This window comes from Danio rerio, chromosome 19, assembly GCF_049306965.1.
Source record: "Danio rerio strain Tuebingen ecotype United States chromosome 19, GRCz12tu, whole genome shotgun sequence".
Classification (NCBI taxonomy): domain Eukaryota; kingdom Metazoa; phylum Chordata; class Actinopteri; order Cypriniformes; family Danionidae; genus Danio; species Danio rerio.
Genome location: NC_133194.1, coordinates 24,914,652 through 24,932,203, shown reverse-complemented (window position 1 = coordinate 24,932,203; position 17,552 = coordinate 24,914,652). Strand labels below are relative to the sequence as shown.

The 17,552-nt window shown below is 34.6% G+C and overlaps 1 protein-coding gene and 2 long non-coding RNA genes across 18 annotated transcripts in view; all 3 read left to right on the top strand.

The window, feature by feature from the left end:
* The window catches only part of pleca (plectin a), a 214,024-nt gene that overhangs the window by 97,375 nt on the left and 99,097 nt on the right, over positions 1-17,552 (top strand). For 3 of the 16 annotated variants that reach the window (XM_073930991.1, XM_073930990.1, XM_073930987.1), the window contains exon 1: positions 16,086-17,145. The exons of the other annotated variants lie outside the window; for them this stretch is intronic. In XM_073930991.1, coding sequence (XP_073787092.1) covers positions 17,088-17,145 — 58 coding nt within the window. In that variant the 5' untranslated portion in view covers positions 16,086-17,087. Of the gene's footprint in view, positions 1-16,085; positions 17,146-17,552 lie in introns of those variants that run through there. 16 annotated transcript variants of the gene reach the window in all.
* Positions 1,406-6,635, top strand: LOC141379076 (uncharacterized). Its single transcript, XR_012395045.1, has 2 exons — positions 1,406-3,321; positions 3,411-6,635. It is a non-coding gene; the product is annotated as an uncharacterized lncRNA (long non-coding RNA).
* On the top strand, positions 10,195-15,863 carry LOC141379077 (uncharacterized). The gene is made up of 3 exons (XR_012395046.1): positions 10,195-12,018; positions 13,426-13,619; positions 14,088-15,863. It is a non-coding gene; the product is annotated as an uncharacterized lncRNA (long non-coding RNA).

Below are 17,552 nucleotides of genomic sequence, written 5' to 3'. Positions count from 1 at the left end.
ATTCATTTTTAATTACATTATTTCATATTTAACTTATGATTTACGTTTCTTGAGTACTTTAGTGCCAAAGGACAGTGCTTCAATGGATATCAGCTATTTTCAGTTCCTACTCTACATAATATGCTTACATTTTATATTTAGATTTACTTCGTTCAGTTTTCATCTCTGTTTTCCAATGTTGTTAGTGACCATGCCACTTTTGGCTCTGACCGCTGTTTTAGACGCATGCAGTCATTTGTCATTGTGTGTATGGGTCATTTGAGTGGATGGTTATTGAGCACACCCCTCAGGTGCTCGGAGTGCTGACTCACTTGCTCACATCGGCAGCCAATAATGTTCATCTCATGAGGATATTGCACTGATTAGTCATTCATTGTGCCTTCCTGCATCCTCTCCTGTTGCTATGGATCTCTTCCTGCCCCTGCTTAGATTATATTAGGTTCCCATCACCAACATCACACGCTTCTAGATAAGTTAATTTTAAACTGATGGTGTGCTGTTTGGCTGGAAGTCTTGGTAGTTAAGACTAAAACTAATTTTACTTTAATTGTTTAATAAAGTATGAGCAGCTGTGCTATCATTTGAAAATCCTTGTTAAAAAAAAAAGAGGTGTGATCTATTCAGAAATGAATTAAGTATTCTATTTACACCCCAATTCTACTCCTAAATTAAATCAGGGATTAAATGATATAATTAAATTATATCAATATATATATTCAACATTTGAAGTTAATCAAAACCTTTCATCAAAGTTGTTCCAAAAATATTCAACAATGAAGTGAAAGAATTTACCTAACCTTACAACAAAAATGTATTGATACATTATGTTAGTGATATTAACAGATGTTTCCATGTCAAAGCTATTACTGATTACATGTGATGAATGTAATTTGTAGCTGCTGAAAGTAATGAACAAAATGTAATTATTGGTTATTGGTTTTAGACGAAATACCAGTTTGTAAACATTCAGGATGTGCGCGCAGCGAGGTTGCAGAAAAAAACCAGGAGCGCTAGCATTTACAGCGAGCTCAGATCAGTTATATTGATTACATATTATATACATAATTTACATAATACTTTCAGCGTATTTTAACAGCTTGTATTATAACAGCTTGTCACCAAGTAATAAGCACGTTACATTACATTACTATATTCAGCAAAATTAACGTTAAAGTGGACGTTAAAATGGCCAAGCATCCAGCCCAAAATATACATATACAAATATATCTCATTGAAACTCCAAGTGATTTTATGAGAATTTAAAAGCCTACAAGTCTTTGGATGCCTACAATATTGTTCTGTGTGGTCATGTGCAAAAAATAATGTTCCATGATTACCAGATTCAAAACTTTGTAGTGCTAAAAACCGAGGTTCTGCTTTGCCAAAGACAAGGAAAGTAGACGGCGCTATACAAGGCCTGGGTAATCATCAACAAGCAAAGCAACTGCATTTAGACAGCGAACTGCACCTGTATGGCAAGGCATTACATTTTTACATTTCATTCTTAGCATTCAGTGTCCGCAGTTTATTCATTCATTCATTCATTTTCTTGTCGGCTTAGTCCCTTTATTAATCCGGGGTCGCCACAGCAGAATGAACCGCCAACTTATCCAGCACGTTTTTATGTAGCGGATGCCCTTCCAGCCACAACCCATCTCTGGAAAACATCCCACACACACACACACACACACACACACACACACACACACACACACACACACACACACACACACACATACATACACACACACTACAGACAATTTAGCTTACCCAATTCACCTGTGCCGCATGTCTTTGGACTGTGGGGGAAACCAGGGCACCCAGAGGAAACCCATGCAAATGCAGGGAGAACATGCAAACTCCACACAGAAACTCCAACTGAGCCGAGGTTCGAACCAGCCACCCAGCGACCTTCTTGGTGTGAGGTGACAGCACTACCTACTGCGTCACTGTATCGCCGTTTGCAGTTTAATTAACCATATTTAACAAATTTTGCTGAAATCATTGCTGCAAACAAAAATGAGTGATGTGTATGATTCGGCATAGCGTAAACTTAACTGATATAAAATTAGAACTGCAGAATCGAGCATTTTTAACTAGGTCCTCACTCCATTCAGCTTTTATGATGGCTGTTAGCCGAATACATCTGCGGTTGGCATTAAAAGCAGTGTGGTGTACGCTAAAATTTAAGTTTTCTACTTTTGAATTTGACATCCTACCGCACAACAGCGCATGTTTGCTATTGCAACCAGTCTTTTTTTGCAACTGGTATGCACGGTTGAACCCGTGTAACATCATGTGTGACATAGATTGGTAATTCTCCTATTGGTTCTGCCAGTCAAAACACTTTGCTTTAGCACATGTACAATTGTGATGATGTTCAAACTTTATAGAAAAAGAAACATTAAACATGTGACACTTTAATAATGAAAAAAGCATAAATAACTCGAACATAAATAATAAGAAATAAATATTTAACACATGCATGGGGAGAACATGCAAACTCCACATAGAAAGGCAGTCTCAAAATAGAGACCTACTTGCTATGAGGCAACCAAGCTAGCTGAAGCTGTAGCTGATTCCTCCAGAAAGGTAGATCTCCAAGAGCAAGGCACCCCTGCCCTAAAGGAAGTTAGTGTGTATGAAAATTAAATTAAATATCAACAGATTAATCAGTTATCAAAATAATTGTTAATTGCGTTTTTCAGCAGTGAGTTGAGACTGGAAGGGCATCTTATGCGTAAAACAAACGCCAGAGTAATTGGCCTTCATTCCACTGTGGCGACCCCTGATAAATTGGTACTAAGCCGTAGGAAAATAAATGAATTGTTTGTAGCTGCCCTATAGATATAATATGGCTGTAGTAGTTAGTTTGAGTTGTTAAACATGTTAAAACAGTCTTTTCTGATCTATCATATGATAACTGCTGAAAAATTAGGGTGTACAAAGTAGCGTAAAAAGCAACACGGTTGCTCTGTGGGTAGGGTCTCGCCTCACGGTAAGAAGGTCGCTGATTTGAGCCTCGGCAGGGTCAGTTGGCATTTCTGTGTGGAGTTTGCACAAAGTTTAGAATGACCAAGAGGCGACACTCTAGTGTAATTTGGGAAACAGCCACTAGAGGGCGGTCATTTTGGAATAAAAACTCAAATAAAACAACAGCATATTATAAGTCTGTTAAATAAACTATTAAAAGTGCTGATAATTGTAATAGTAAGTGTTGTATTGTCGTCTTTAAGATTGTATCTCAGCTTTAATGCGCTTTTTAAATAAATAAATAAAAAACAAAGAAAATGAAAATGAATAAATGAATAGCAAATAATTGTAAAAAATTTGTGTTGCATAGATAAAACGAGAGTAACATACAATATAAGTAAGCTACATAAGTATTCTCCCAAAAACATAAACATCAGTTTTGCACATTGTGCATTGTGTTTAGTCAATGCAATTCCACTGCAATTTGTAACTTTTGAAATTATCGGCTAATTCGTTTTAATTTGTACGATCAATTCATACACATCAGAGGTGCCCAAACTTTTTCTTCTGAAGAGCCAAAAACCAAACTTGACGAGGCTAGTGGGCCGAAGGTAAATAAATATAGCTGCCATAGGTAATTTCCTACTTTATTTATTAATTGTTAAAAAAAGACTAGAAAACCTTGCTTTATGTTACTAATACAGGTTCTTTTTTACATTTATTAATGAACGTATTACAATTAAAAAAAACAAATTTAAAATCTCATTTATGTCAGAATTACACTTGTTTTTGCCTTTATTTGCTTGTTGATGTCTTCTGCATAGTCCTCTATCCTTCCAGTAACAGTCTTTACATTTTAAAAAATCTGATTCATTTACTTATTTAAAATTAAACATTTAAACTTTTATTTTCTTGTCGACTTAGTCCCTTTATTAATCCGGGGTCGCCACAGCGCAATGAACCGGCAACTTATCCAGCAAGTTTTTACGCAGCGGATGCCCTTCCAGCCACAACCCATCTTTGGGAAACATCCACACACACACACACACACACACACACACACACACACACACACACACACTACGGACAATTTAGTCTACCCAATTCACCTGTACCGCATGTAACTGGAGCCCCCGGAGGAAACCCACGCGAACGCAGGGAGAACATGCAAACTCCACACAGAAACGCCAACTGAGCCGAGGCTCGAACCAGCGACCTTCTTGCTGTGAGGCGACAGCACTACCTACTGCGCCACTGCTTCGCCCCTAAATTTAACATTATTTATTTTAATTTAACATTTACTGTAAGTTCAGTTAGCTTTTTTAGCTCAGCAATAAAACAAACAAAAAAGGTTACGTTAAATTAGAAATGACAATCTCTGTATTAAGGGCATTCGCCCCAACCCTCTCCATTAAACTCAGTTCTCCTCTCAGATGGGATAATGGACCAAATCAAAGGTTACAATGGACAAACCTTGGCCTGCGGGCCCTACTTTGGGCATCTCTGGTATACATTTTTGTATAATTATCATCGTCCAATGAAGAGTAGGGTAAGGGTTGCAGTTGAAGGGCATGGCTCTTTAAAAAATAAATTACATTTCACACTAATTAAATTGTATTAATTAGTGAATTAACCACTTTTTTGGATAATACATAAAATGTTTACGTTTCCTCCTGAGATCAGGCTGGATTAGTTAATATTATTGACTTATAATACATATAGATTTTAAAGAAAGATTTTGTGTTGGGCTTCAGTTTCTATGTGTGTTTGCTGAATCTGAGTGATTGTTAGATTTAGTTTGCCCCTACACATACAGTTAGCATGTACAAATGAGAGTTTTTGTGCTCACATGCCTTTTGTCCTGTTTTTGAGTTTTTTTCCACTGCCCCATGTCAAAGTGCAGGGGTGTGTTGAATGGTTTGGAGAACAACCATGTGCAATAAATTCCACCCCATAAACCAAATGCTGGAATGCGTGAGAAGCGCCAGTTGCGAAGGGAAACTGAAGTTTTAGGAACACTTTATCTGCCAGAGGCTTTCAATGAGCTCCTTTCATACAGTTTGTTTTATGAACTGTCCTCTCCAATGTTCTCTCTATCTGATAGGCACTCCCCGACAGAGCTACTGTCAGATACTCAAATGAGTGTGAAGTCTAAAATGTCTCTCAGTGAATATTATTACAAGTTTGAATGGCAGTGTGCTGCTCGTTGGGATATTTGTTTGTATGAAGCAAGTTTAATTGTTTTATGCTGTCAGTGCTTGGTGAAATGTTCCCGGTTGAGGCTTAGGAAATCAGAATGATTTAAAGCTCTTTTCTTCAGGGGGTTCAGACTACACAAGGGTTTTGTTTACCTTGCTTCACCCTAAATCAGTTTCAGAGTCAGGCAATGACTTGCAGATGGACTTGCGCACTGCTTGTGGCTTGGCTTCTGAGAGAAAGTTTGGCGGTTTTCACTTGGTAAATGTTCATTTCTCTTCTTTATCAAGAGGAATTGATTCTCAGCCGTTTTGAAAATGCTACTTTACCTATTTTAAGCTGTATTTAAGCAACCAACTTTCTATTATTTAAACAACATAGCAACCAACCATAACATCCAATCATCAACCAATAACCCTTGCAAACACCTATAACGACCGTATCCTCTGAACAACCACCTATCAACATCCAAGCAACGTATCGGACCTACTATCCTACCAACCCCCTGAAACCATATACAGTAAGCTGTTTTTAAGCAAAAATAGCCATTTGGATGTCATCTACACTGCAAAAAAATGATTTTCTTGTTTGAATTTGTGTCTTGTTTCTTGTCTAAATATCTAGAAATTCTGAAACCAACCTGCATTTTCTAGACAAGCAAGAAATATGGTCTTGTTTTCATCAGTAATAAATCAGAATAAAATTTTCATGAAAATAATCAAAATAAACTGCCACTGGGGTAACCAAAATCATTTTTATTATTTGGTGACATGGTTGCTCAGTGGTTAGTAATGTCACAGCAAGAAGGTCACTAGTTCGAGTCCTGGCTGGGTCAGTTGGCATTTTCTGTATGGAGTGCTTGTGTGGGTTTCCTCCTGCTGCTACGGTTGCCCCCACAGTCCAAAGACATGCAAGATAGATCAATTAAATAAACTAATATTGGCCATAGTGTATATGTGCGAATGAGTGTGTATGAGTGTTTCACAGTACTGGGTGGCAGCTGGAAGGGCTTCCGCTGTGTAAAACATATGCCCTGATGAATAAAGAGACTAAACTGAAGGAAACTGAAACTGGGGCCAGAAAATGCAAACCTTTACAAAATGGGTTAAAAAGATACTGTTATTGTTTTTGTAAACTATAACAATGTGAATGCGTGTCATGTGCATGTAAATATGGTACTTTGATTTATTCAGATTCATCTACTTGAACACTATATATTGTTTTTGTTTATTGACACTTTTTATTGTAGTGTTGGACGACGGTATATGCAATTATTTGAAACATTTTTGCTGGTTAAGGTAGTTAACCTTCTAGTATTTAATGTCAAAACAACTTTAATATAAAACAATATAAAAATAAGTCAAAATGAGAATCAATTTAAAGTCAAAACCCTGACATCTATTTGACATCCACACATGGATGCTGTTTAGACCACCAAAATAACAAGACAAAAATATTATAATATATTTAATATATTATAATATATGTTATTAATCTAATTTGTCCCCTACATTAACTCATTTGTCCTATTTTTAATGCTACATCATCATAAAAAAAAAAAAAAACTCTGATAATAACCCATCGAAGAGGCTTTAAGACCAAGTGGAATCCTGTGTCAATCTGAAGTGCCAAATTCAGCATCCCAAATTGACAGCTGAATGTCCTGGCCAGTTTGTTACTTGCCTAATGAATGACAATAGGCTACAGTTATTTTCATTTAAAACTTTTACAGATTCTTATTTTTTACTAATTGAAAAAAGTAAAAAAAAAAAAAAAAAAAGTTTTGTTTTCATATTTCTTTTTTTATAAAACTTTAAGAAGTGTTTTGGTACATCAAAACATATGATGCCCATCCGACAAGCTAATCCAGCCAAAAATAGGGCTTAATAAGTATTTAAACATCATAATTCAATAGAAAATAAAGCAAATAACTGCAAAAAGGTCCACATTTTGAGGAAAAAGAACCACCACTTTCACCAGGCTGGTTATGAGCCTGCTTGATGTCAAAACAACATTAAATTGACATTAACATTAAAAAAACTATTCAAAAATGGATGACAAGGACATTCATCTACTCAGTTTTTGACATACTTTTTACACCGATATTACAGTAAATGTCAATTTGATGTAATTTTGGCATATAGCTTGTTAATTGACATCAAATCGACATCAAAGTTGCATTTTGGCGTGTTTTCTATGTCATTTTGACATTAAAGTGCCTGCTAGGTAATGTGGTAGTAATGATGGTTTAGCAATTTGAGCGTTTATCTGCGATAGACACACTAGCATCCAAATTACATGTGCTGGTATTTTTTTAGCAGAGAGTGTACCAAATTCTTTTAAAATATCTGAAATCAGAACATATTGTGAAACCTGAGGTCTTGAAACAGATTTAAATAGGAGACAGACTGCATATTTAAAACTTGTGTGAGGTTTTATGGGCGAGTAATAATTCATTCCATCTTTTAATGAAGCTGCACGGAATGAGGAAAGATGTTTGGAGCTATTGGATTAAACAATCTCTTCATGAGATACAGATGAGGCACTCAGACAATTTCAAAACTGTGTTTACAAAAGGAAGTCTGCTATTTATTACTGTCGTATTCTCGTTAAGAACAATTTGTATCAGTCAGGGATTCTTTTAAACTCCAGAGGGCAGTATGTGGTTTGAATATTATAATCTCTCGGTATATGTAAGTTCTGATATACTTATTACACATATTAATTATTTAAAGTTTAAATGTGACCCTGCACTGCACAAACAGCCTCATGTTGTATGGGTGTATTGTTGATAATAGCCAAAAATATAGTGTATGGGTCAAAATAATATTTTTTTTATGCCAAAAATCATCAGAATATTGAGTACAGATCATGTTCAATACATATATTTAGTAAATTTCCTACAGTAAATGTATTAAAACTAAATCTTTGATTAGTAATGTACATTGCAAAGCACCTCATTTAAGCAATTTGGAAGCAATTTTCTCAGTATTTAGACCTTTTGTGCTCTCAGATTCCAGATCTGAGGGTTCAGATCAAACCTTACACCAATGGAAAGCTTGTTTTTTCAACTTTTGTGTAATATTTAAATCTCAAATAAAAAAAAAAGTGTCATTTATGGCTGATTCTGTAGTCCAGGGTAAATCTGAAAATGTATGGGTAAATATAAGGGTAAATGTAAATATAAAAGTTATGATGTGAAACATTTACTCCAGTCTGAGCCCTAAGGAGATTGATGTTGTTTTTCCATGACCATTTTTTCTGTCACCATTCTGCCAGCCATGTTTCTTTCCACACGTTTGGACATTAGGCGCTCATATATTACCAGACACTTCAAACATAGGCACCATTGTCTGTATCTCCTTTGAGAAACTGGTATTGTGGCTGTATTTTTCATCTGTGTCCATTAGCATGTATGTGAGTGTTTATGTGCGTATCATAGCAACCACTAAACTGAGGTGAAGCGAAAAACTGTCCTTTCAGCACTCGCACCATTTACCTTTCATTAGGTTTAATCATCCATTCTGAAAGACATGGAGCTGCAATTAACATTTTCTATTTCTAAGGCATGTTTGTGTTTGAGTGACCTATTACAGTAAATGAACCATATGATGTTATTATTATAGAAACAACACATTCTTAATCAGTGGTTCAAATTAGAGGTGCAGAGTGTGTTTTCTTAAACAGCTGTTCACCATTTTTATGAAATCTGCAAGCATTTATGAATATCTGTCTTACAAAAATAAATGCTGTGATTTTATTTTATTGGATACACTTTACAATAAGGTTTCATTATTTAATGTATTTACTATAGACTAATAATGAACAATACTTGTACAGCATTTGCTAATCATAGTTCAACATTTACCTATGTATTATTAAAATTCAAATTCATGCTACCATTATTTAATGCACTGTAAGTTAACATGAACTAACAACGAACAACTTTATTTCCTTTAACTAACATTAACACAGATTAAAAAATAAGGTAATAAATGTATTGTTCATTGATTGTTCATGTAAGTAAATACATATAATATAATTAATAACTAATACATATAATTAATACACCTAACTTTAACTATTCATTCATTCATTTTCTTTGCGGCTTATTCTCTTTCTTAATCTGGGGTCGCCACAGCGGAATGAACCACCAACTTATCCAGCATATGTTTTACGTAGCGGATGCCCTTCCGGCCGCAACCCATCTCTGGGAAATATCTATACACATTCATTCACATTCATACACTATGGACAATTTAGCCTACGCAATTCACCTGTACCACATGTCTTTGGACTGTGGGGAACACCGGAGCAACCCGAGGAAACCCACGTGAACGCAGGCAGAACATGCAAACTTCACACAGAAACGCCAACTGACTGAGCCGAGGCTCAAACCAGAGACCTTCTTGCTGTGAGGCAACAGCACTACCTACTGCACCACTGTGCCGCCCCTAACTTTAACTAATTCTATTTTATTTAATTATATTAGCTGTTTGTTGCTTAACAGTAAGGAAAAAGTGCAAAGATCCAATAAGCTGTTAAAGTTACACATGTCTCCAGCTATTTTGGTGGCAAAATAAGCTGATGATCTTGGTATAATTTTGTTTTTGTTACAATAATAATGAAATATTTTATTATTTATTTACAAATTTAAATACAATAACTACATTTTCTTTCTGCTAAAGATGATTTGCCAACTCAAAAATTGATAAATCACATAGCATTTTTCAGCATCTAAAATTGCCACAGTTAGTTATTTTACTGAGTGTTGTTTTGTGGAATTCTTCTTGCCAAACACTCCCTTATACATTTAACATTCTTGTGAGGATTTGTGCTTGACTTTGTACAAACTAACCCCTCTTGTCTCATCCTTTTTTTGGCCATGAAACCCCCTGGGCCTAAACAAGCTTGATTGTGTGGTTCTCTGGCCTGGCTGTGGAAAAATCTCTGTTCAAAGTTTACAAAGGGATTCTCCTTATACCCTGATTTTTAGACATTCTTTGAGAGATGCATTGCATTGCAGTAAATTCTCAATTTTAAGAACCAATGAACACAGTGATCACTTCTTTCATCCATCCATTTATTCATTCCTTCGTTCGTTCGTTCATTTATTCATTTATTCAATTGTTTGTGTGTTTGTTTGTTTATCTGCGTATTGTGATCAGGCCCATATAGTACAAGAATAATTTTATTAAAAATATACATAAAAACCTTTATTTAGGAATCACAAATAGCTCCAAAATGTGAATTAATTGTCATTTAAAAATATTTGTAGCTGAGAGTGTTATAACAGGAAATTGTTGTGAATTTGAAAATGCTCGTTTTAATAACTTTGGATTTACTCAATATTTTCTCTTTTGGAAATTATTCAGAAATAATCATTAAATTTTGTAAGAAAATTTATTAGATTTTATTACAGCCATTTTTATTGTTATTATAAGGCACAAAATTGATTTTATTAAATAAAGTGTACATATTAGTTTTAATGTAATCTACAAGGCCACAAAAAATACTTTTTACAGTGCACATTTCCCCACTTCAAAATAGGATGATTTTATCATTTAAATATAGTGAAATGTATTAATCTGACTTAATCTTTTATTTTAACAAGTACGTTCATAATTTAATAATACATTAATAATGTTGTTTTGCTATTTCAATCTCAATTTATTTTCACAAAAAATATTGAAAACCTTAAAGTAGACACTTGTATTTAATACTGTTTTCTTGCATATAAAGTTACACTTTTAAAAAGCCATTTCCCTGATATTATGTGTCACTACAGACTGTAATTTGAGAAAGGATATGATAAACAGGTTGAGTAACCTTGTTTTACTAAATGCAACATGAAGATCCCTCCTTCTCTTTTGTCCTTTAAGTGTTTATGCCTTAGGCTTTACCATTATTAAGTTATGTGAAATACAAAGGGCATTCACAACATATATGTGTTGCTTTATAATGGCAATTCAAATGTGTTGAGATCACAATAATACTTTGAAAATCTCATTAAAGCCATTATTTACAGTAAACAGTAAAGCAAGTCTGATGGTCCAAAAATGGAGAGAGTCAGGGAGACTCTCTAGAGTGCAAACCAGACCTCTGACCATCTAAATTCTCATAGAAATGAGGTCAGTGATGGACATTTATGAGCAAAGATCCTAAAAAAGACGTCTTTACCTGTCACTTAGATTGTAAAAAATACTGGATTGCAAACAATCCCTTCACGTCGTCCTAATGCAAATAAATTAAGTTAACTTGGTAGTTTTTACAATTTGAAGTTGCCCCAAAAAAAGCCCTCAAGAATTGTGTTGTTTCAGCTCATTTTAAATAAGTAGTCTAAACAAGCAGCAAAAATATTTGTAGGTCCTGTTGTTGTCAGTCAAAATCTCGATTCATTACTGTTTCTACATTGTGTTTCACATCTGTTTGTTGCTTACACTTTGATTGCGGTCCATGTGTTTTGGTACAATACAGAGAAGTCTGAATACCTGTTTTGGTTTGCGTTCTCACAACACATCCCAAAGTTATCAGATGTTTGCTTAGCAGACAGAGAGTAAATTGTCTTTTAAAAGCATTTGTGTTTACACTGTCAAAGCAATCTGATAAAATGTATGTTGACTATACTAGAAGCATTCAGAAGTGGATGAGCTCAAAATGTTTTACATCTTGTATTTAGCCTAATGTATTAAGCCTTGTCCATTTGTGATTCTAAGAAAAGGTGTTGTCTAACAGGACTTTATTCAATCTTCTCCATCATCTCTTTCCTGATACACACCATGATAAATGATTTTGGATTACATTTTTCTTTGTTGAATTTAATAAGGTGACGCAGTAGCACAGTAGGTAGTGCTGTCGCCCCACAGCAAGAAGGTCGCTGGTTCGAGCCTCGGCTGGGTCAGTTGGCGTTTCTGTGTAGAGTTTGCATGTTCTCCCTGCATTCGCTAGGTGTTTTCTCCGGGTGCTCCGGTTTCCCCCATAGTCCAAAGACATGCGGTACAGGTGAATTGCGTAGGCTAAAATTGTTCATAGTGTATAAGTATGGATGAGTGTGTGGATGTTTCCCATAGATGGGTTGTGGCTGGAAGGGCATCCGCTACGTAAAAACATGCTGGATACAATGGCGGTTTTTCCGCTGTGGCGACCCCTGATTAATAAAGGGACCAAGCTGAAAAGAAAATGAATGAATGAATGAATGAATAAATGAATGAATAAATGAATGAATGAATGAATAAATGAATGAATGAATGAATGAATGAATGAATGAATGAATGAATGAATGAATGAACTTAATAAAATGTTTTAGTCATCTCAACTTACATGAGTCAAACTGACTATAAATATTGAAAAAAAAGAAACAACAAAAAATGTTAAAACCTGATCAACTTATTAAAACAAGGTAAAGTAACAAAAACATTTGTTGTTGTATGACAAGCATGTATTGTGTGCCTCATCCATGGAGACTTAAGGTCTGTTAAACTGGTTGCTACAAAGAGTTTTAAAATTTAAATTTAGAAATAGTTTGAAATGGAAATGAATTAGACAAGTTTATACACAACAACTATAACATTGACCGAAAAACAGTATCGTTGGATCACTTTAAGAGTGGTTATTCTTACTGATGAATGATAAAAGAGCCATCAGCCAATTATGATCCACCTTGCTTGGTCATTTAAAGCAACATGACGGTCATAGAGTTTTAGTTATTTGTACAGTTATTTTCCTTGCTGTGAACAGGCTTTAGGTATTGCAAAACAATACCTAAAGGCCTATTGCAAGTTTGTTTCTGTGCTTTTGATGAGCTATCACGAAATTTAGTTTTCAGGAATCAGTAACCTTTAGGAATTGCACAAAAACAAGGACTTGGTTTTAACTTTGTTTATGCGCTGTTTAGGGGCTTTCAGGAATAAAAGACAGAAGCTTCTTTGTTGCATTTTGGAAAAACATGAAATAAATAGCCTGTGGCAAATCGATTATATCATAATCAAGGCAAAATGGCTGCTGGGATCCTCATGCTGCTCTTAGAATGAGGATTTATGAGGCCAGTAGGACAGCAGAGTAATGTGAAAGTGATATATGCCATGGGCTCCCTGAAGTCTAAAGGGTGCGGCAGGGAAACTTTTAGCTTTTAGGGGACAAATATTAAAATAATCACAATTCACAATTCTGTGTTTTTTTAATTAAAAAAGCACATAAATAAGTTTTTAATCATCAGAATAAAGAAAGTAATAAGGGAAAAGTAAAATGCAGATTTAGAATGTGTTTTGTTTAATTCTACTAATTTTTATATATTTTTTTCTCAGAGCAGAAGAAAGATTATAGTTTAATTAACATTACAATCTTCCTGCTACTCTAGGGAAAAAAGATGAATTTATGAATAAATTACATTTATTTTTGTTATGATTTACAAAGTGCAACCATTAAAATGTCATTTGGTATAACAATATTTAGTATACAGGTTGTCTTTAAAAGTCTTAAATCTCAAAAACAAAATTTTTGGTTTAAAAAAAATTCTTAAATTTACTACAATACTGTCTTTGTAGTTCTTAAATCTTTTTTAAACGGGTCTTATTTTTCCTTTGTTCCTGTATAGCTACCCAATCTGGCCAAAACCCATCCAATCACCAACAATTGTTTTTTACTTTTTATTTGAAAATGTAATTTTTAACTCTATTAACCATAACGGATTCATTCAGTGATTCATTCATTCATTCATTCATTCATTCATTCATTCATTCATTCATTCATTCATTCATTCATTCATTCATTCATTCATTTTCAGCTTAGTCCCTTAATTAATCCAGGGTCGCCAGAGCAGAATGAACCGCCAACTTATCCAGCCCGCCCTTAGAGCCACCACCCATCTCTGGAAACATCCACACACACTTATTCACACTCATACAATACGGACAATTTAGCTTACCCAATTCACCTGTACTGCATGTCTGTGGGGGAAACCGGAGCACCCGGAGGAAACCCACGCAAACGCAGGGAGAACATGCAAACTGAAACAAACATGCACAGAAACACCAACTGACCCAGCCGAGGCTCGAACCAGCGACCTTCTTGCTGTGAGGCAACAGCACTACTGCACCACTGCGTCCCCTAACAGTTTCATTATTTTCATTATAATAACATTTGTTTAAATGTTCCCCATGTATTTACTGTTGAGGACACTGACCTGGACAGATTGTTGTTTATTATAGTTTTTAAACTTTTAAAACATTTGTCTATGTTCTTTATTTTTAAAGAAAGGGTATGTTGAAAAAAATGATGCATAAAAATAGAGCTTGCTTGTTTTGACACATTATTTAAAATATGTTGCTAAGAATTTAAATGTTTCATTATTATTGTATTGTATTTTCCTTCTGCTTAGTCTCTGATTTATCAGAGATCACCACAGTGGAATGAACCGCCTTATTACGTTTATTAAATTAGATTTATTTATTTATTTATTTATTTTTTGATTGGTCAAATCAAAATCTTTTCCAACTGGGAGATTCATAAAACTCCTTAGTGTTTAGCCCTGCATTAAGTGTCTAAAATTTTATTCCTAATGGTCTTAAAAAGTCTTAAATTTTGCTGAAAAAACCCCGCAGAAACCCTAGTATAGTTTGTAATTTCTGTCATCATATTTAGACAAATACTTGTTTCATAAAGTACTCTTTGCATGTACAGTAAGTATGCTCTCTTTTTCTTTTAGTAGGTGACGGCCATAATAAAAATATGTTGTTACATTCCTACATATAAATATATCTGTACACTGAATAATGTATAAATGTACATGGGCACCGAAATGTTACCTTTTACCCATCAATAATGAACAAAAAAAGAAGCACAATAAAATTTAACTAATGTTTGACCATATTTCAGTATGTGCTTTAATAGTTTTTTAAAACTTTAAAAGCCTTTTTTTTTTTTTGGAATGTTAAAGGTCTTGGAATCTTGGTTGAAGTTCAAACAGCGCAAAGAGGTCACAGGTCATGGCACAGTATGTCGCCTACGCCCCTCTTAAAGGATAAACGACAGCTGCCTGACTCAATACTGCCACCTCCTGTTCATATACATCTACAGAAACTTTATATTAAAGCTTAAGACAAACCTTTAATTTATCAATTATCATGGAGCCGAGGTGCATTAAAGTGAGAAGCAGTTTGCTATTTTAAAACAAACCATCCATCTTTTGCTCTAGAAGTTTCCTTCTCCCAGCGGCAGGAGATCTGAGACCAATTAATGTCCATTCATTTTTCCCCCTCTCTCTCTCTCTCCTTCTTTTGAAATGGGCAAGAAACATGCTTGCTTAACGATCACATTATGTTGCCGACTCAAACTTACCAAAAAACTGCATTTCCAGCTTTAGCACATGTAGACTGCTGAATGAAATAAAGACAAACGCAGTCAGAGACGAACAAGAAGAGTTCTGTCCCCCTCAAAGACATGAGTTTAGTAAATCAAACTAATAGCATTAAACAAGCCGTAATGGAGATTGATGATGGTAGATCTTTTATGGAGGACTTGATTCTGAAGGGCCAAGGTAGGCAGCGTTTGATTTGCATATTTAAAGTGACACTTGAATAAATATGAAATATTAAAAACACATTTGTGTAACTGAATTTTGATACTTAATCTAATGTGATTAATAGTTTTATGTATAGGGCTGCATCAGTTAATTGTGACTATAAAATCTACACTGTAAAAAAAAAAAAAACCTGGTTACTTTAATTTTTTAATTAAACTTATATTATGTTGAGCTAACTTAAAACAGCTTGCATAACTTATAAAGTTAGGTTAAAACAAGATTAACTTAGTTTAATAAGTTACAATGAACTAAAAACATATGCTGTCATGACTAATTGATCATAAATTTTTTTATACTACAGTATTCCCGTTTGTTTGTTTTTTTTGTTTTCAGCAGCTGGGGTGCAAATGTAATGCAAATATCGTTAAATTACAAACATTTGCCGTAAAATAACAGGTGGTAAATTACAGATATTTACTGTAAAAATAAATTAAATGAAATATCTGTAATTTAACGTCCGTTATTTTAAGATTAAAAAAAACATTAAATAACAGATTTTTTTACAGTGCAATGTAAAAAATTCTATGATCAATTAGTCATGACAGCATATGTTTTTGTTCATTGTAACTTATTAAACTAAGTTAATCACAACTGTAAAATAATGGTTCAGTTATTTTAAATGGTTAAGATGGTTTTTTTTAAGTGTGTAAGCACATAACTTGATTTATTGCATTGTTTCTCATTCTCATGTCTTGGAGGTAAAAAGCTACTCAAACTCACTTGTTTTGTATATTATTATTGACTTTTACCACCATTCCCAAATACGATACTTTATTATTTTGGTAGATCCATGTGGAATTTGCAAAAGTCTATTTCACAAATCTCATGCTGCAAACTTGCAGTTATGGCAGTCCACATTTGCAAACCAGTAGTTGAGGTTCCCATTTATTTTCTAATTCTAGCAATTTTAGGCACAGCCCACAGCTTTATGACTTCAGAGATATTACACAATGAGATCTTTGTTATATAGGATGGTTTGCACGCTAGTCTTTTTTGTATAAAAAAGTAGAGGAAAATAAATCCGTTTTCTATGTTTATATAGTTAAGTGCATAATGAACTTTACCACCGTTCTGAGGATGCAGTTACCACAATGGAAAACATTTGGAATGAATAAAACCTGCCGCCCTTTCTTTCTTTCTTTCTTTTTTTTTTTTTGAAACCCCTTATTCTCCCTCCCTGTTTCCTTCCATGTTTTTCTCTTTTTTTTCTCGCTCTTCTGACTGCTATACGCCCCTCTGAATTTGATCATCGTACAATGTCTTGAGGTCAGATGTGCTACATTAGCAGTTGGTGTCAGTATTTTGCTTGAGAACGATTGAAGGGCCAATTTTGTTCGACATGAAGTTCTGCTGCTGTTGCTGTCGACCTGCATCTCGACATGATGTACCGGTGGAATGTAAGAACTTTTTTTTCATTATTTTTGTGGGATATGGTAATAATGCAAATTAATTGAAGCTGGACATTGAATTGGACTCTTGTTTAGGGGCAAGTAAGGACCGTTATAGCTGATGCATCATTTGTATTACTAATGCAATCTGCCTAATAACGTTAGAGTTGAATCCATAGCAACTGAATGTACAAATGTACAAAATATGAATGTTTTCTTCAGTCTTTCTTGTACCCTGCTCTATTTAGTCTCCTGCCATCCAAATTAGGCTGAAGGAATAATTGGCAGGTGAAATACAGGTGCCACACCTCAAGGAAGTGAGGTCAGAGTGTGGCCTGTAGAGGAAGCCATTTTGGTTCAGCCCATCAGCAGTTTTCAGATCAGCCCTGTGAACCTACATAGCAGACTAGAATATG